Raw genomic sequence first — 20231 nt, 5'->3', positions numbered from 1 at the left:
ATCAGTTCAGTTGAGACTTGCAGGATAACCAACCCCCTTAGCTTTTACAACAGAAAGGAAGATGTTGATAACAGGATTGCTGTTGGTCAAGCCTTCTCCTTTATGTTTCCTTGCATTTCCAAAGATGTCTTCCACATGCAGCTTTTATCAGAGAAAGTTGCAGAATCCAGGTGGCATCTATTTTATTATCCAGAACAAAATTCCATCCCTCCCCATCAGCTTTCTTTGGATATGATTTCCCTTTCTACAATCAAGTTGGCTTTGGAGCCTGGTCATGATGCATTGCTGTGTTAATCGTCCATACTCACTACAGCCAAGCAGGTGGACACCAAGTATCTATTTACTAAGCGCTTGTCTACCAAGGGAAATAGCGCAGACTATTAGCTACTTCTACTGGTTTTCCTAGAGCACCTTTCCATGTTTAGCTTCAGTCCGCTTTGAAAAATAATGGAATTTAGTAGTGGGTGTAGTAGAACTGCAGAAAGACAGTATTTGTGTGCAGTGTGGGTTCAGATGCATGATCCTGCTACCATGTGTTGTCTAGTCTTCTGTAACTGACCCTGGGCTTGCTCTTAGTCTGTGACAAATGGAAGGGAAAACGCGTTAGCTTAAGCCTCTTACCCTGAGTCATGCTGACGTGCTTGTGTGCATTCGCACAGGGGAGCCAGAGCACCGCTGATAGTGCATTGCAAATTTGGATGTTTTTATTATTTTCTGATAACTCCTCAAGCAAACAAATACAAAGAGAGCTCATCATTTTTCTGCCATGAGAGTGTACAAGAAGTGTGTATAGGGGTTTCATACACCTTGTGTGATATGTAAGCTTGTGATGATGGAGTTAGTGCTGAGCTGTCTTCAGCACAGAATATTTCTTTGAACAAAGATGAGTAGTCTTCTGGAAAGGGACAACATAAAGGCTGTTTAATACCAGTGTATCATCATCCTGGAAATAAGGGGCTTTGTTACTATGGCAGCTAAAGCTTATCTCCATGAGAAAGTTGCATCAATTTAACAAGAGCTGTATTTTTAAACCAATTTATACTAGTGCAGACTCCATTGTGAGAACTCTTTATTTAGTGTAGCTTAATTTCATTAACTAAGCCTTAGCAAAACCACACTAAACTGTTTTTTAATTGAAATTGCATTCATTGAAAAATTCACTAAATGCGTGAAGAATATGTGCGTTTTCAGTGGTGATACTTTCTTACATGTGAAAAAAAAAAAAGCTTGCATGGTTCTTCTCTTGCTACACCTACGTAACTTAGTTTTGTTACTGGCTGTAAAAAATAGATTGTTCTACATGTATTTAATACATATTACAAGTCTGAAATATTAAGGAAAACACTGTTTGTTATAAGATAAATGTGCACATGAAAAATTGTATTGAGATTAACCTTCAGCAAAACTGTTATGTGCTTTAGCTTATGTAGGTACGTTACCTAAGTACAAACATTCTGAATAGTATGAAAAAAGTAGTCACCTATAATTAGTATAGCTACGTTATCAAAGATTTGAGTCTTTTGCTCTTTTGACCATTTTGCTTTCGTTGGCAGCTATGTTCTTCTGTTCTCCAAATGTATGTTGCTAGTTAAAGTTTTATTCAGTGAATACTACCAGACGGAAACAAAGGATAGTTTCTTTGCAATTTTTAGAAAGGCATTTGCTATTGTTTGTGAAATTCTAGATGAGGCTTGGATTGAGATATAGCAGAACCGAAAATAACATTTTATCCCTGAACATATATTTATATTAGGTAGCAAACAAAACTGCTTTGACAACCTTTATTTGGATTGTATACCTATTATTCTGTCTTTCTCAGCAGCTGTTGCTGATGCAGCATCTCAGGTTTTGTTATACTCTGTTTACAGTTACTCATCGCCTTCTTAAATTCTCTTTTTGGGATGAAGGCCTTGATGCCTCAAGCTCGTCTGTGTCAAGTTCTCTTTAGCGGGATGAGCTAAGTAAACAAGAAATTCCAGGTTTGGTTTCAAAAGCAATACTTCAACTATTTATATGCAGATGATTCAGAATATCTGAGTTTAAAAACTCAAGTTATATATACTTTAGTCTCAGTAAAGTACACTTAATCATTTTGAACTAAATACCACACAAATGAAGTAAATACAATATAGTATAACGGTGAAATGAAAAGATTTTTGTTATGTATGACACACATTCAACATCAGAAAATCTTCAGTAGTCTGACTAATAACTTAAAAATTACAGGATTAGAGCATAAACTAATCTCTTAATTTGAAAAGGCTCACTTAAGAATTTGGTAACTTTTATTAAATTAAGTTAAATTCAGAAAATTAGACTGTAATTAAGGAAGATTTTCTGCTTATTTTAGCCACAAGTCTTTTTTGTTACTTCTCTTTTTTTTTTCTGATTTTCTAATGATCTAAAGTACCTGCTTATTCTGGAGATGAATCCTCTCCTGCTAACAGGTGCCCAGCTAATCCTACTGTTCAGTCCAAACATTTTCACATGTACACTGCCTATTTAAAGATAGAGTAGTTACTGCTTTTGTTCTTCACTCTTCTAGGAGGGGAGGACTGAAGAATTTACCCTTCCATTAAACTAGTGATGAAAGATAGGTTTTAACAGCAGTTTTAATTGTAAACTATAAATATACAGAACTTGAGAGCTCTACAAGGATCTGTATAAAGTTCACGAACCTAAACTCTACATCTACCCCCAAACTTGTAATTTGGGCTTTAGTAGGAAACTCCTATTTAATACAAGAACAGAACAATGAACATTTGGAACTACTTGTGCACTGAATATACACAGTTTTATTCTCACTATAAAAAAGTAACACTTTAAGAAATACTAGGGCGCGTCACTTTATAAAGTACATAAAAGTAGGGGACTTAGGTCTATGTCCAAAATTCTTAGCCTCCAAAACTCAGCCAGTCTAACAGCACAAGAGCCACAAAAATGTAGGATTGAGCTTAGCTTCTTCCTCTTGTTGAGCCTGAAAGCTTTTCACTTTGTTGTGTAGACAAAATATTTGCAAGCCACAGGGACATGAGGCTGAGAGGCAGGAACTAGCTGCTGAGCCATAGCAAGGAGCAACTTCTTAAATTGTCTTTCAGTTGCAATTAGCTGCGTACCACATCTTGACCAAATGGTAGCTGATTGCAGGGATGAAGTTTAACCTGATTGACTTTGCACTGAAAGGGACTAGGACCACAGGTATCCTCATGTATGGTCAAGTACTTACAGGAGGTTTAATGAGCTGCTACTTGTCAGCTCTTAATTAGCAGCTCTTGTCAGAGAGGTAGCACCTGACTGCCGGACCGTCTGTTTCAGTGCAAAGCCCAGCTGGGTAGTTAAACTTTCAGAGGCATCATATTTTGCTTGGGAGATGGTATGTAACAACTCAAACATAGCAAAATTTGGCTGCCTTTATAGATACAGACAGTCTGCAGCTGAACATGGTATGAGTTAGTATACACTAACTTAGATGCAAACAGTAGGTCAGGAGGTTCCTAATGCTAAATCTCTAGACATGCTGAAAGGCTATTTTTGTTTATTTTGTTTTGAATTACAGTGCAGATTTCCATATCCAATACTCTGACAGCAGAAGGTTGTACAGAATTTGATTTGGCTGAATGTGTATCCAATGGCTCGTAGCATATCTATTCTGACAGAAAGCCTGATTGCACCATAATATTGCCACCACACAGCAATGCTTGCTTTGCTATGTGCTTCACTTAGCTGGGGAAGATAACCCTAGTGTTAGTATTCACAGGAATAACTCCTTGAGCTTGCAAGTTCACTGTTCCTGACTATTAATCGTAGAATCAATAAGGTTGGAAGGGACCTCTGGAGATCATCTAGGCCAACCTCCCTGCTCACCTAGAGCATGTTAGACAAGGTTGCATCCAGGCGGGCCTTGAAGATCTCCAGAGAAGGAGACTCCACARCCTCTCTGGGCAACCTGGTCCAGGGCTCCGTCACTCTCACAGGGAAGAAATTCCCCCTCACGGTCAGGCGGAACTTCCTGTGCTTCAATTTCTGCCCTTTGTCTCTTGTCCTGTTGCATGGGACAACTGAGAAGAGTTTGTCCCTTTCCCCTTGACACCCTCCCTTCAGGTACTTGTACACATTGGTAAGATCCCCCCTCAGTCTTCTCTTCCCCAGGCTGAAGAGGCCCAGCTCTCGCAGCCGTTCCTCATAGGGCAGGTGCTCCAGCCCTCTGAGCACCTTCATAGCCCTCCGCTGGACTCTCTCCAGTAGCTCCATGTCTCTCTTGTGCTGGGGAGCCCAGAACTGGACACAGTACTTGAGATGAGGCCTCACTAGGGCTGAGTAGAGGGGCAGGATCACCTCCCTCGACCTGCTGGCAGAAGAAATGAGTTCATTAAGAAATGAACTAATTCTTTCTTGGGTAAAGTTATGTACAATAAAATGTTACACTTTCCAAAATACTGTACATAGAACATTTTAGCAGAGATTAAAACATGTTAAAACTTTACTCAGATTATATAAGGAACAGTTAAAGAGTTGAAAAGTGAGAAGCTAAATGATTTGCTTCAGGTCTTGTTGTAGCTGGATGTCTGGCCTAAGCATGTAAGATTGCATGCCAGCCATCCAAAACATTGCCTTTGTGAGGAGATTATTCCCCATATTGTACAGGTCCCGTGGGTGCCTAAAAAGCATAAAAAGACACATCCTGCTGATACAAATTCCTAGCATGTTTAGCAAATTTTTGTTTGCCAACCTTTCTTCAAGGTTTGTCAACCTTAAAGAAGCTACATCCTACCATGAGCTTGTGAGCAGAACATGATAAACTGTCACGATGCAAATAAAAACAGCGTGATGCAAGTAATTTTGTATTAACAGAGAATATCATAGCTAAACAAACATATAGCTTGCAAATCACAAGCTGGAAATTCATATTTATTTTGGCTTTTAGTTTTTTTCCCACAATATTCAAATAAATTCTGTAATGGAAGAGCATATGAGAAACATCTTCAAACATGCATATGTAAGGGTACGTTTCAGTGTTGTGGTTTTAAAGAGCCGCTGGAGTTGTGACTTCATTCTTTAAAACGCTGAGGATGAATCACTGCACTGAGATGAATCGGTCGCTTTCAGTATATAACTAAGTCACAGATTCTTGTGCGTTTTCACATGTATTGGATGTTTATACTTGTTCTCTCGCATGTCTGGTGCTTTCACTTGTAAGCAAATAGTCTGCAGTGATTTAAGAGTCTGATTGACCTCCTATTACACTTGCACCTATTATTTGCAGGAGGAAGCTGGACGTGTCAGAACATTTTCTGTTGCTTGGGAAGAGCGTTACAAAGCATTTTCTAAACTAGTAACAGCCTGAGACAGGTTACCTTCTGGATTTGGTAGTCATATACAAAACTGTTCAGATTTGTGTGGGAATGCAAGGAGGAGACTGTTTGGGTTAGTTTTGTCACGGTGAAGGAGTGACAGTGCGATGAATGGGAAGAAATACGCCATGATCTTCTCATCACTTTCTTGGATGTGGAAGGCTCTTTCTATTTTTTCTTCATCAGACCATTAGAAAATGAAAATAATGCTAAAACGACCTGGTCCCCGGGACAGCGGGCAGCCCTCCCACAGGAGGACAACGCCATGCACCTGCGCGGAGATGGCGGCCTCCCGCCGTCCGCCTGGGAGCCGGCTGCGGCGGGCCGCGAAGGAGAAGCGCCTCCTTCCTGCTCTCCCAGGCTCTGCTCACGCTGGCAGGCCGGTGCCCGGCTGCCAAAGATAATTGTTGTTTTAAAAACAGCGAGAAAAACAAGAGCCGCTGCATCACTGAGGTGATGCCGAGGAGAAGCTGAGGAGAAGCGTGGTGTGATTTCCTGCTGCTGCCAAGGTCAGGAAGGATGAGGGTTTCCTCCTCGGTCTTCACATGTGAACATGAAATTACTAACAGACTCTTGGTCCAGGCAGTCAACTGTTAGGTGACCTAGTGGCTTTTTTAAGCAGATACCTGTGAGAGAGGTAAAATTAAAACTGTAATGGTTTCGTTCGGTGTAGTCGGCACTGCGTTGTGAAAGGGTTTTTACGCTCCTAGCCTCAAAAGTAGTAGAGCTGTAAGGTCTGTTCTTTCTCATGTTAACATCTAATCCCTTTTTCTGTTTTAGTGACTTGTTTTCTTCAGGAATTAAATTTTACAATTAGTCATACGTTTCACTTACAAATTAGGGGTTTTTAAAAACGTGTAACGTCCTCTTGTGCGGTAAAGGACGTCACCAGGACGCAGAGTCCTCTCCCGCTCTTCCCAGTAGCGGCTCCCTGTGAACCGTTCATTAGCAACGAGCTGCCGTTCCCGTCTGAATTTCTGTTGCATTTCCCTTCAGAAATGTGCTCCTGGCCTCTCCTTCCCTGGAGAGCCGCCCCGTTGCCCTCGTGCCGAGGCTCGGCGGGACCAGCCCTGGGACCGGCCGTGCGGCCTCACACGCCTTTGGCCCCGCGGCGGCTGTGGCCGTGCCGGGGAGCGCACGCACGCCGCTGCTTTTTTATTTATTTTTAAAAGCGAGCTGCCTCGCGTGAAACACAAAGCTGCTAAATCATTCCTTATCCCTCGTAACAGTGTGCTACACCTTGTTTTATTAGGTCGGTAGAGCGCGGGAGCTGACGGCGGTGCTGTTAGAGCCGAGCGCGCCTGGGTCCCGCGGAGTTGGCGATGGCGCTCATGCGACGGGCGGAGTGCTGGCGTCGCTGTGATTGTTGTGAGCTTGAGCAGAGGGGCGTTTTCAATACTTAAATCCCCATCGTTAACGTTAATGGTGCCGTGTTTTTGCATTTTGTGTATTATATTGGGTTACTGAAGTTAATATTCTGCTAGTTGCAAGTATCCTCGTACATACCACAGAGTTCGTTTCTAGGATACTGAGCTCTAAAATAAGTTATGTATATTGATACCGGCCGAATCGGTCTTTTATTTTTATTTTTTTTCTCATTCAGAAAGTGGTGGCACTGGAAGAAAGTTATTTAGTGATCAAAATGCATTGTTAAGCTTTTAAAAAGGGATTTTGTGCCTGCAGTGGAGCTGTAGGCGATTTATGGCTTATCTGTCCTCATTGCCTAGAGCTTTTAGAAAATTTGTAAACAAAGCCAGATGCTTGTTATGTTCCCATTCAGGGTCAGTTAGATGGGTAAATGCCATCAGAAGCACTTTGGTCCTGTTGGGTTTTAGTATGTTAGAAAAAAAATGGAATTGTTCCAATACATTTATCATGCCTGAAAATACCATTCTAGTTTCTGCACACAGAACGGGGTTCTTTTAAATCGATGTAAATAGTAAAAATACGAAAGTAGTACCATGAGAACTTTTTTGTAATCTGAACAGTGGATACAGCTTTTTCTCTCTCTCAAGAGTTCATGCTAACACAATGTGATATAGTCAAGCACTACTGAAGCCCTTTTTAAAGGGTTTCAAACAATGCAGGAGTTTGTGAAGGTTTCTAGCTACGGTGACTTTTGTTTTTTCCCACATTTTAGGGTATTGAGATGTGAGCTAAGTGGCCTCTGTAAACAGTTTGATAACTTCAGACTTCAGTCATTTTGATGAATTTGATAATTTTTACTGCTGTGTCTTGTCTTACATATACATTATGTGATGTGAAAGAGGTTCTAGTAAACTACAGTGTTTACTTTGTTGTTTTGTTGCATAAGAAAACATGCTGCTGAATACAAATTGGATTGCTATCAGTTGACAAAATTTTCCTTATAATCATATTTATTGCAAGATGATCATCATGTAATCCATTTCTTAATTCATGATTAACTTTTGATGTATTTTTTTTATTTATCGGCTGCAGCTGACCAAGTAAACAGGTCATGGCACGCTTAACGAAGAGGCGACAGGCAGATACAAAGGCTATCCAGCATCTTTGGGCAGCTATAGAAATAATCCGGAACCAGAAGCAAATTGCTAACATTGACCGTATTACAAAGTAAGTGATACACTCAAAAAAATATCTTGATTAGGGGGAAGGTTGATGATACTGCAAACCCTGAGAAACAGACAGCAAACACTGTGAGAAATTGTTAAACAATTACATGCACTGCTGTTTTGCCAATTGTCTAATTATCAAAAACTTCTAGAACAGAGCACCTAACAATCCTAAAGTGAAGTTTATTCCATTGAATTGAGATCTTCATCTCCCCGTATTTATTTTGTATGACCATCCGTAGGATTTCTGTAATGCTTGAGGTGAATTTAGCATGTCAGTCATACTTATTTTCCAACTTTGATTAGAAAAGAAGTAGATATAAAAAGTTAAGGAGATAAGGGCAACAAAAACTGTAAATAACCTAATTCTTCAGGAAAAAACCATAGGTCGGTGGAAAATTCTTTTAGTATTCCTCTAATACTGTTGTTAATATTACAGTACTGCCTGAAGTGTATTAGGGTCTGTGTACATGGAGAAAAATACGGTCTTTGCTCTGTGGAGCTTGCAATGTTTAAAAAAGTCTAAAATATTAAAATAACTTCTTGGATAACTTGGCCTAGTCATTGTAATAAAAACTGAGGGAAATTTTGTCCCTCTGTCTACTTTGTGTACATTTCCAGGCCAACATTTATGTCACATTTGTAAAAATAATCAATACAAGCAATTTAAAAGAGCAAAACTAACCAATTGTCAGCTCCATAGTTGCCAGAGCCAATATGAACAGATAGTAAGGCCAGTGGCCACTAAAGGGGAGAGTTATAAACAGTGCAAAACAAATCAAAAGAGTGATAATCAGGACAGCATGGTCATCTGACAGTTTGGAAGCTCTGTGATAGCAGTGACAGAGGAAAACTGATTTAAGAAGTCAGAGAAGTTTAACAGTGCAGGTTCTCCAAACATAGTGAACAGGAAACAGGAGACAGCAAAAAGGTGGTGTCCCAAGCAAATTAATGTGTACCTGGTTCCTCTGACCAAGAAAAATGCACCATTAAAACAAAAAGCACCTTCTCAGAGATAGAGGTGTCCAAGCCTTAAGAGGGAGGTTTTATTTTAGAGGATTTCATTTTCGAGGTTGCTTTTGAGTTTCAGAGTGCTTTAAAGCATTATTACGTATTTAAAGCATCATGTCTCGAAGGAGACAAGTGGGTAAACTAATACTATACACTTTCCATTTTAATGTTTCAGGAGACTTGCCCAGCTTGCCCCAGGCTGTGTATTACCTAGATTTGCTAGTTGCTTATGCTCTCCGTATGTGCAACGGAAGAGCAGGCACGTCTAGCTAGGGATTCATCCCACTCTTATGAAAGATGCCTGTTTTAAGATGGTGCAAATAACATTTAGCTGGGTAAAATTGGGGAAGATGAATCCTATCCTTAGAAACAAGGCTAAGAAAACAAGGGGTTAGACAGCAACTAGCAGATGAGATACTGCTCTTCTGCTGCTCCCCTACTGCTGAAGGGTAATTAGGTGTTTTTTAATAAAAGTCTACATCTAGATCATATAACTCATCTCTAACCAGAAGAAAAATATTGTAGGTGAATAAATAGAGATGGAAGGAGTCTCAGTAGTTTGAGAAAGATGAGTGTTACAAGTATTTGTGAATTATAAATGCTCCACATGCATATCAGTGACGTGAATGATGAGCAGTGATTTAGTTTCTATTGTATGATATTTTTAAGGAGATAACTTTTGATGAGGGAGGAAAAGATAGAAACCTTTGAGGTGCTTTTGTGTGCTACTCATTGATGTAGAAGCACAGATGACTAAGTGAATGAATATGTATATTATATAATATTCAAAATAAAGTTCTAAAATTAGCATGATATCAGAATACCTGTTCTGATGAAACATGGCTGATGTATTTTCCTGGCTCAGGGATCATTTGGTCAAGTAAAGATACTGTTCCTTAAAATATGATTCCCTGTCTAGGCATACAGGTAAATGCATGAAGAGAAAAAAAGATCAAAAGCAAGTAGTGGTTGAAATATGCAACTTCAGATACATAGCTGGAGGTAAAAGGATAATTCTCAGACCTGGATTTACAGCATTTTTAAACATGTTACTAACTCTTGAGGTTGACTGAAAGAGTAACTTTGTATAGTACAGATATGTGCAAATAATGATGCTGCTAAAATTTATGGAAATATGTCTTGTTCCTGGATAAGGATACAAAAAATTCAGCAGGATAAGTTTTTCTGAATACTTATTTAAGGTAAGTAACAGTCATCCTATCATGTAATGTAATGGTTGACAAATGGTAACTTCAGAGGACTTCAGAAGTTGAAAAGATGATTCGTCATGTAACAGGTTTAGTTTTGCCTTTTTGCTGTAGTTTTGGTGCTCACTTGTTACTAGAAACAAGTTATCCGCTATACTTTGTGTCTTACTAGTACAAACACCTTCAGAACAGAATCCTTTTCACTGTTTTCTTCATCAGATGGTTTGCTACTGTTAGGCACATTTGTTCATTGGCTTTTCTCCAAATTGGTAGCTTAGCATGATAGTCTCCCTCTTTGTAGCGTATTAACTGTTTTTTTCATTTACTTCTTGCTTTTCTTAGCCTTTTGGTGATGAGTAGAAGCCAGTGTTCATATCAGGAAGCCTTTACTTTTTACGACCAGGGAGGAAATGTTGGTAGTATGAAAAGAGGATTTATAGTTTATAGGTTATGAACTGTTCCAACTCAAAGGTCACATTTATTGAACACATTAAAGTATTTAAAATGCAGCCTATGTGTTTTATGTGTAACTGTTTAAAAATATCTGGGGTAAAGAAAGACCTCCAAGAGACACTAGTGATGGAAAGCATATAAGGAGGATCTATAGAACTAGCCACATATTTTCTGTAGAGAACATGGAATGGTAATGTAGGAGGATAGGATAGGAGGAGCCAAGCTACTAAAAGAGACTTCTGATATTATCAGGAAAACTTATAAAGAAAGGAGGCCTTTTCATTAAACATGGACTAATCAAGTACAGTTCTACTGCATTTCTCTTTAAATTGATGGTGAGGGGGGAGCAAGAACAGAAAAAAAAAGATTAAAAAGTGATTGAAAACTACCTTACATTGTGGAAAGAATCATTTGGAAAATTTAAATATACAAGCCAGAGTCTTTAGGGAATTAATAAATTTATTGAACTGGCATTTTGGAAAAGTCATTACTTACACAGAAGTATTAAGAAAAACAAAAAGGTGTCTATTTTTGAAGGAATTAAAAATATGTATCGGGAAAAATAACAAGCATATACATTTATAGGGAATTTATAGGGAATATATCCCTCTATGCAGTCTTGATGTCTCCTCTAAAAAACAATCACTAAGTAATTATATGAAAGGAATTGTGCAGTTTTAGCGATTGTATACAGAGGTACATTTTACTTGGAAAGTCACATCCAGTTGGCTGGAGGTAAGCATTCTGCAGTAGCTTGAAAACTAAATAAGGGCCTGAAAACCAATACTAACAGTAAATAGTAGTGTAGTGAATTTAAAGGAATTAGTGCTAAAGTACAAACTGCCTTTTGAAGAGTACTTTTAAAAAAGTCAATTGTATTGATACATAGACTTCAGTTTGTTCAACACTTCTCTTTAAGGGTAAAGTTCATTTGAAGGCAATGGTAACATATCTGTAAACGTGTAAAATAAATATTCTCACCCAGGTTATGTTTTCATAGTGCAACTAAAGTCAGTGGATTACAGTCATTTAGAAGCCTAACTGCTACAAATATCTGGTATATCTAAACTACCAAATTACTTAATAACAAAATGATATTTCTGAGATGTGTTTTTCAAGAACTGTACCTATTTTTTTGTTAAGACCTGATGCTGGGATAATTTGACCCTAATGTGCCAATTACATAGATGAGTATTATGGGATTAGTGATGTTTAAATACTAGCAGAAAAATGGCTTCATGTATGTCGTGAATGCTCTGTCAAGAGTGCAGCTTAAAAATTGTAAATTCTAGAAATGTGTTAAAAATGATATTTATACTTTGACTTTCTCATATTTTTTTCTTCTCATTATCTTCCATCTGTTTTGGATTTGGGATAGCCTCAAAAATTGATATGGAATAAAATGCATTAAAATACTGTGGAGAAAAGGGATGTTTATTTAAATGACTAAGTTAAATTACTAACATTCATAGTTACGCAACAGATTGAGAAGTATTTCTGTACAGACATGTTTTGAAAGTTCCCTTTCTTTGGCTACCCCAACTTTCAAGTTTCTTTTTAAGTGTTTTCTTTATATTTCCCTTACAGGTAATTGGACTCTTAAGATTTAATTAACCATTAATTATATATTTACCTGTTTCCTCTCAAGGTATTAGGAATCTTCACTAGCAATTTATGGACATGTCATGATCTTTATAATTAGTTCAGGGTTCATTATCTATTAACTTAATGTTAGTAAAATACCTGATTTGCAAAAATGGTGTTTTAGAACTATTGTATTGACTGCTTTCAGGTTTTTTTTTCATTGTAAACCAATAATTCTTCTGGGTTCTAAGCTATTCTGTGATGACTAATGTGAAGAACAAAAACATAAATCTTTTCTCCTGAACTTCCTTCCTCAAAACTTTTTTTTCTCTCTCCCTTTGATGAGGTTCATGATTCATTGGTTAGTTGATTGGCTTTTCTCCTTGTCCCTTGCAAAGGCTGTGGCTATGATCTCCTTGCGTGCTGTGACAAGGAAGGCACTGGCACTGTCTGGAGTCGATACGTTGCATCCATGCTGCATTGCCTTGGCTTATGGAGTGTTTCTTTGGCCCTGCTGCCTTCTTTGTTAATTTTATATGTGTGTGTGGTTCTTCATTTCTCAGCGCCAAAAATAACGCAGCCCACAGCAATGCTATTCTTGAAACTTGATGCTGAAGGCGTATGTAGTTTACCGGCAGGCATGGCGTGAAGGCATGTGAGGACACTCCACATGCTGAAACAGTGTAGGACTGCCTCGGGCAGAAAGAGCCAGCCTTGGCTTGATCTTGACAGTCCATGCTGTCTCTTGGGAGCCAACTACCCTCTCAGCCTGCCTCGCTTTCCTCCGGAGGCAATGGGATGGCTCCCTCCAGAAGGGAGCCTGAGAAGGAGTTAGGGCAGGAATGAAACCGAGAACGACCGTAGACAGCAGGGTGGAGGTGCCCTAAGGTTTTGGGAAGAAGCCAATTTGAAGACCATTATCTAGAAAAAAATTGATATCCAGTATTACAGAATTCGTTTAAGTTTCAAACAAAGCAAAATACTGCTCGTAGTCAAGATCATCAGTCATAGCACTGTCTGACAATGTTCATGATGTAAGAAAATGTGTTCTTTTTTCATAATAGATACAAAGGCTAACATCTTTTGTATGGAGATAGTCCAGTACTAAGTCCCTAAATGTAGATAACAAAAATGAGCCCACAGAACAATTGTGGAAAAAATGGTTATGTTCTAATTTGTTGCAAATTAGAGCTAAGTCAAGTCATCAAGGAGAAATGAGCAGATCCTAAGCCTGTATAGGATAGCCTCTGTCAGTCCTTTTTGGGGGTTTGTACCGATTGACATTAATCAGCATTGATGAAATAGTATCACAGAAAAGAATTACTCATTATGAAAGATTACTGTAAAATAATGAGATTTTCTGATCCCACAGATGAAGTGCAGTCATAGGCAGTTATAGACTGAACGTGTGACCCTCTCAGTTTGATGGTTGGTGCTAAAAGAGGGATTATTTCTCCAAGTATCGCTCTGTGAAGTTTACCCAGTCAATTTCTGAGACTATTTAAAGTTACGTGCCTCTCCCATCCATAAATCTGCTTTGTAGCCTTAGTTCTGACACTTCTATTTCCAGGCTGTGCACTTTAAGAGAAAACAATTTCCAGAAGCACTGATTAAAGCAAAGATGAGAATGAGCAATTTGAACAGGTAGAGAATAATCACGGGAGAGTATAAATACGAAAATGAGTAATTTGAACAGATAGAGAATAATCACAGAACCGTATAAATAAGAATATGTAATGCAGTAGCAAGAGAAAATCTGAAAATTAAGTTAGTTTCGTGTAAATGAGATTATCTGCTTTGCTTACAGTATTACCTATTTGAAGCTCAGAAACTTATTAGACAAATCTGTCACTATTTATAGTACCACTGATAAAAGTTTAAATCTCTAGTATTTTTCATGTGGAACTAAGTAAGCATGCATAAACAAAAATAATAGGCTGTAAGAATGATTAGGAAAGCAGATTGTTCTTGGATTTTAACTAGATAATCCTGTTGTTTAACTTTCCATGAGCAGAATTGTTGTTGCAGCTGATACTTCTTTGACTGCAGTGAAGACTTAGATATACTTTGTGCTCTGTGGGTTTCTTATCCTTTGTCAAACCATTCCTCTCAAAATACCTGTCTTTTTGTTTACTGTGGAGTAGACTTACCTGAAAACAATCTTTGAAATGAACCATCCTGTTGTTATTGGGAAGAGCAGGATGCAGTGATTGCCTTAGTTTACTTCTAACTATTATTACTGGCTCTTTTTCCACATCTTTACGTGATCTTCACATCTGCTTTGGATGTGAAGCAAAGCTATGTGAAGCAAATGGTCTTACTGAAGGCGACTCTTCAAAATCTACTATATATTATCAAACCAGGGTCAGTTGTATTGTAGCAGAACAGATAAACACTGGAGGAAGTGCTAAGAAAAGCACATGTTTTAGCAATGGGAAAAGGATGAGGAAGAATAGTATAGCAAACTTTTCCTGTCCCATACAGTGTAATGCAAGTTCCTAATGAAGTGAGGGTAAGCGAAAATGTGGAATACATGGGCCCATAATGTGAAGCTGAATGTTGCTTCCCCAGTTACTATGTAGCTGCTTCTAGTGATAGCAAAATCAATGCCAGCTGACATTCACCTGGGAGAAAATTGAATTCAGATTGTACTGGGTCGGCTTCATCGTAGGTATATTCTTTTCAGAAAGCAACCACAGATTTACAGCACCAAGCAATGACAGCACTCCGTTTTAAATACCTCTACGTGTGTTTTCTCCAACAGTCAAGAATAAGGCACTTTTTGTCTGGCTCCATTAAGTCAATCTCCGTTCTGCCATTTCTTTTAACTGTCCTCTCCTCTTTCACCTGACAAACTTCTTGAAAAGAATATTAGCTTAGTTGATTCTTTTAGCCAGAAAACAATGTTTTTTTCCTATTTTCATAGCACTACCTTTATGTTAAACTAAGAATACACCATGTCTAGAGTTTTAAAGCTTTTAATTCCTTAGTCACAGGTCATGCCGTGTTTCCCTGGCTTCTGCAGGAATTTTGGAATGGTTTGGTTAAAAAACTTTATATTCATAGAACAAGTTGTATTTCAGAACAATCTAAAACTGATAGTGTGATTCCTTGATAACAAAATATATGCTAAAAGTACTGTTTCGGTCATTTATAAAATCTCTGCATTATGTGTCCATAACTATCATCTACAAGTATGGACATGAATTGCAAAGAAATATGATTACAGACACCAAAAATGCTTGACTTGATTCTTTTATTTTTTTTTATACTGATAGCTTTGTTAAGTGTCAAGTGACACTTTCAGGTCCATCAGCTTTTGTGTTGTAACTGGCATACACAGTTTTGCTTGTAAATTGATGCTTAGGCTAACCCATGATGTAATAGTTAACATGCTAATAAACATTATTACTCTTTTTCCCATCAAGATCTTTCCTTGATATAAACCATTTCAATTTGTGTAAGAATTTTATGTAATCACATTTATTGAAGTGGTCAAAGGAAGACCTAACAAGATGTCCTGATATTTTAAGCAATGTTGTTTGTAATTATTAGGAAGCATTATTCCTCCAACTTGGTACCAAACCCAGTGTCCCACCAAGTGATAAAGCACATTATTACCTGAATTGTGGAGTCTGCTTCTTAGTGATGGCTGACATAGGGCTAATTCAGGGTAGAAATCTGTTCACCGAGGGACCAACAGAAATTTCTCCAACCTTGCCACATTATTTTCACGCTTTAAGTGGAGTGCAGGTAGTAGAAAGGCAGTAGCCAGCTGTGCCACCATTACACCTGTGGGTGCTGTCCTCAAGGCTGTTCTGCTGAGAGCTGTGACCTTGCGCCCTCCAGCTCGAGGGGAAACTGAACTTCTTGTGCATCTGCTTTGATCAGAAATATGAATGCATGCACACCTACTTCTTACAGTTGTTGCAAAAACAAACAAGATTGATACTCCAGTGTTCTCACAACTACTATATGATAAATGTTCCTTATCTAAATTGACTGCACAGTTGTAGTAGGATAGTTCCTCTCTTAAGAACTCCATTTTATGCTATTGCCAGTACTGTCTTTTTTTATACCAGCGTGAATGTTCTTCATTGGTCCAGTAGGTGAAGTCATCTCTGGGCAAGAGCCAAGCATTAATGTAACTGGTAAATAAAATGATTCACGCTAACAGCACAAACACATGGTTGTAAGAACAGCCATATTGCCAGATGTTTGCTCACGAGTGCAAACTCGTTCAAACTCTCTTTACACTATGTGTTACTATGAAAATTTTTGTACCCAGTGTTTAATACCTTGCATGGATAATAAATGCAAACTATGAACTCCAGTTTAAATATCGGGAAGGAAAGTTTTGGAAGTGTAATTGATTTGAACACAGTCCCCATTTTCTTTTTAAAGAATATTCTCAGGTACTGCATGCTTCTACTAGCATTTCTGTTGATTTTGTAATTTTACACACAAAAATATGTAACAGGTTGTCTTAATTTATAATTATTAATAGCAAAGCAATTTGTTTTTTATGACAAGCAGTATTGCTTTTAACTCAATTCATAACATCTTTTATAATATATGAAAGTGAAACTGCTGGTTTATGGTTGGTTTCTTAGCTGTAAATAAATGTGTTTTGCTGTTAGAGGTAAAAGATAAAAATGACTACGACATGGCTATTTAACGGGTTATTATCTGGTCTAAAGTACTCATCAAGGCTTTTTCTGTAATCAGGGAAGAGAAGACTACTCCAGAGCACTACTCACATGTTCTATTCTAGGCTGTAGTTTCGTATTCCCATTCATACAAACAATATCATCACCAAAACCAGCAGCCCTGCCCTGATCACTTTTTCAGCCCTTGTACTGTTTCCTAGCTGGTAAATAGCTGAGCATTTTTATGACAGTTAATGATTTTGAAGCAGTCTGGCTAAAACTAATCTGACCCCCCCAAAAGTTGTGAAAGTATTTGAATGCGTGCTTTTTTAAAGCATGTTTTGAGTAGGGCTTCTGAATCTGAGTGGAATACTCTATTTCATCTGCAAGGTATCAGCCAGGATGTTATATTTTAAGTCATTTATTGCTTGTTTGTCTCTTTGATATATTCACAGATAAGTGCTGGATGAAACCGGGTCGCTGCAAATACACAAGCAATTTTACATATGTATGTAATACCACTGAATGATTAGTGCTCATGTTTGCTAGCAGTGCTCAGTGCACGTATCTGTACAAAACCAGCAATATCACATTCAAACACGCGTTTAGGATGAAACTGCATATAGGGTTACAGCCTGTTTTTAAATCAGTTCCTCCTTAGGAAAGTGGTTGTAGTTTTGAAAGGGAGATTTTTAGTAGATAAGGATTGAATGGCTGTGTACCTTAATTACTTGATTTTCCATAGTCGTATGGGCAAGTTACATGATTCTAACTGTATAGTGGAGGTCTATGAATGCAAATTAAACAAGAGATTACCTGAGTTAAAATTACTGAGTTCTGACAGAAGTGACCCAGATGGTTAATATTATAGGTGACTGTGTGATGCCTGGGGTATCTAAAGCACAAACAAGATTACCCCTTAGCTTTGCTTCAAGAGCAGCAGAAACATCAAGCAGAATGGAGTCTCGTTGGACTACTGGATCTCACTGTTTCACATTCAAGTTTACACTTTTTTTTTCTTTCTTTTTTTTTTTGTTAACACCATACAAGTGTTACTAGTACAAATAGTACTGTATAATACTAGTACTATACTAGTACAAATATGCACTATACTAGTACTATACTAGTGCAAATGCTGTTTTTGTAGACCATTAGGGAGAGAGGAAGCTAAAACTAAAAAATATTTCCTGCCTAGATATTTTACCTATTGATATTTTCAAAATGAGCATTGCAGATACCAGTGTCAGAGGGAAAAGAAAACTGATCATTTTACTATAATTTACCTTTTCTGTGTTTGCCATTTGGAATTTTGGACTGCAAGATCTGCCAAAATGTAGATCCCAAGGCAGCATTTCACTGCACGGACAACAACTCTGTTAATGCCTGTGTGCCAGAGGCAATATGGAGTGGCAGTCGTTCATATATGTACGTGTTGCCCTGTGAAGAGACATGGTGATGTGGAAGTGCAGAGGAAGCATGTTCTGCTTTGGTTGTCTTACTCTTAGTGTATTTAATCCAAAATAAAAACTTAAATAATCATATGCATACCAAAAAGCAGCTTCAAAAAATAAAAAGAGAAAAGAAACATAAAAAAAGACACCTTTATTGTCATGATCCTCATTACTTGCAACTCCTGCAGTCCTATGTGCTGCTGTGGCCCTAGGGGAAATGATTCTGCTCTCTCTCGTGTGTGTGATTGTCATCAGCTCCAGACCAGCTCTAGATTTCTGACAAACAGGGAAAATATATTTCAAAATACTATATTTGAAAGATATCTGTAGTATTTAACCCATATTTTGTGAAAGTTGGTTTGTGCTGCAGTGCTACTTCTGGTGGGAGAAGGCAGCCTACGCTTCTGGGATGAGAACTATTTTAAGGTGAGGTGCCTTGAGATACAGCTTCAAGCACAAATCTTCGTTTGGCTCTCTGCAAGGGTAGAGACCTGAGACAAGATAGGACCTGAGATTTGGACCTTAGGATATTAAGTTCTTGTGATATGTAACTATATGTGTTAAAAAATTGCAGCCATCTCTTCTATTTTTACTTTCACTGTGACAAGGTGACAAATTATTACAGATTTTAAAAAATAATAATTTGTCTTAATTGAAGTGTGTGGATATTCTATAAAACTACTGTCATCCTTTGAATCTAAATCCCCAGTTACCAGAGCTAGGAACACAATATAAAACTCAGAATAGATTTTTGGCTGCTTTCCTCTCATTTTATGTATTATTCCTTAAAGTCTGTCCTGAATCTAGGACATTTTTATATACCTGTAGGTAACATTTAAAATTAATGGCAGTCTTTCAGTTGAGTTTAATGAGATCTGCCTTATTTTATAAAGTCTCAATTATGAGATGAGTTTTGCATACAAGAAAATCTAAAGACTGCGGGTTTTCCCAAAGTGAGTTGCTGAGCAGATAGAGAGCTGCTGCCAGCAGACTGCTGCTTCTCTTCATATAGTGGAGGGAAGAGGCATCTAGCATAGAAAAGATGGCTGAGCCGACCAAGATCACAGTGTTTGCCACTAAAATTAGCATCTACCTACAGTTTTCACATTGTGACATTTTATAAAGCAGCTATTTTCTTTATGTGTTTTACTTTAGCCTTTTATGGATGAGCTTGCTGTAGAGTTTTTTCAATATATTTCCTCTGATGAGTCCAGGTGACTGCAAATGCAACTTCTTAAGAGTCAAGATTTTTTTTTCACCAATTCTCTTGTTAACTTTGATCCTTAAGTAACCTTCCTTCCCTTACTGGCTTTGTCTTTGAAGCCACAACATAGTTGTGTCCATGTAAACCAACTACTGAGTCTTGCTCAGTAAACCACAGTTGTCTTCAGCAGGACTCTTTAGGGGCAGACTTAGCTATTGTTGCACCTTATTTCATGGCCATAAATATTAAGTTTTTTGGAGCAGGGTTTGGCTTTGTGATTTGTCTTGTACAGCATCAAGCAAAAGAATTGTGCATTGTGTGACTGCTGAAGGTGATAGGTTCACCATCTGATCCTGTGCAAGCAGCAGATACCTCTGTATCTGTGTTTTGCTCTCATGGTGATCACAGTTTTAGAACCTGCTTCCTCCACACCCCTCGGGTCAAAACAGACCCTTTTTCTTGAGCTTTAAGGTGTATTATGAAGTGCATACACTTCATAATTAGCTACAGCTACAGCTTTTGAATAGACAAGGCATGCTGATGATTGGCTAGATTGAGAAAAGTTCTTGGGAAATTTAAGTGTGAATTGCTCTTGTGCTGATAGACTTTGTTGCTTCTGTAAGATTTCTTTTTGCACATTGGACAGGCTGTTGGATCAGAGTTGTATTAGGATGCTTCTGTGGTCCGTCTTTGCTCAGCAGAGGATGGTATCAATATTTAGTTGCC

At 38.1% G+C, this 20231-nt stretch overlaps 1 protein-coding gene across 4 annotated transcripts in view; it reads left to right on the top strand.

Annotated features, from left to right (window-relative positions):
- ZMYND11 (zinc finger MYND-type containing 11) overlaps positions 1-20231 on the top strand; it is a 106169-nt gene that overhangs the window by 36789 nt on the left and 49149 nt on the right. For 3 of the 4 annotated variants that reach the window (XM_085317691.1, XM_085317689.1, XM_085317688.1), the window contains exon 2: positions 7812-7946. The exons of the other annotated variant lie outside the window; for it this stretch is intronic. In XM_085317691.1, the coding sequence (XP_085173817.1) occupies positions 7831-7946 (116 nt within the window). In that variant the 5' untranslated portion in view covers positions 7812-7830. The remainder of the gene's footprint in view (positions 1-7811; positions 7947-20231) is intronic. 4 annotated transcript variants of the gene reach the window in all.

The sequence above is a fragment of the Rhea americana genome, unplaced genomic scaffold (assembly GCF_003343005.1).
Source record: "Rhea americana isolate MKP2758 unplaced genomic scaffold, rheAme1 scaffold_50, whole genome shotgun sequence".
Lineage (NCBI taxonomy): Eukaryota > Metazoa > Chordata > Aves > Rheiformes > Rheidae > Rhea > Rhea americana.
Note: the sequence above shows the minus strand (reverse complement) of the source record. Positions and strands in the feature narration are given on the sequence as shown.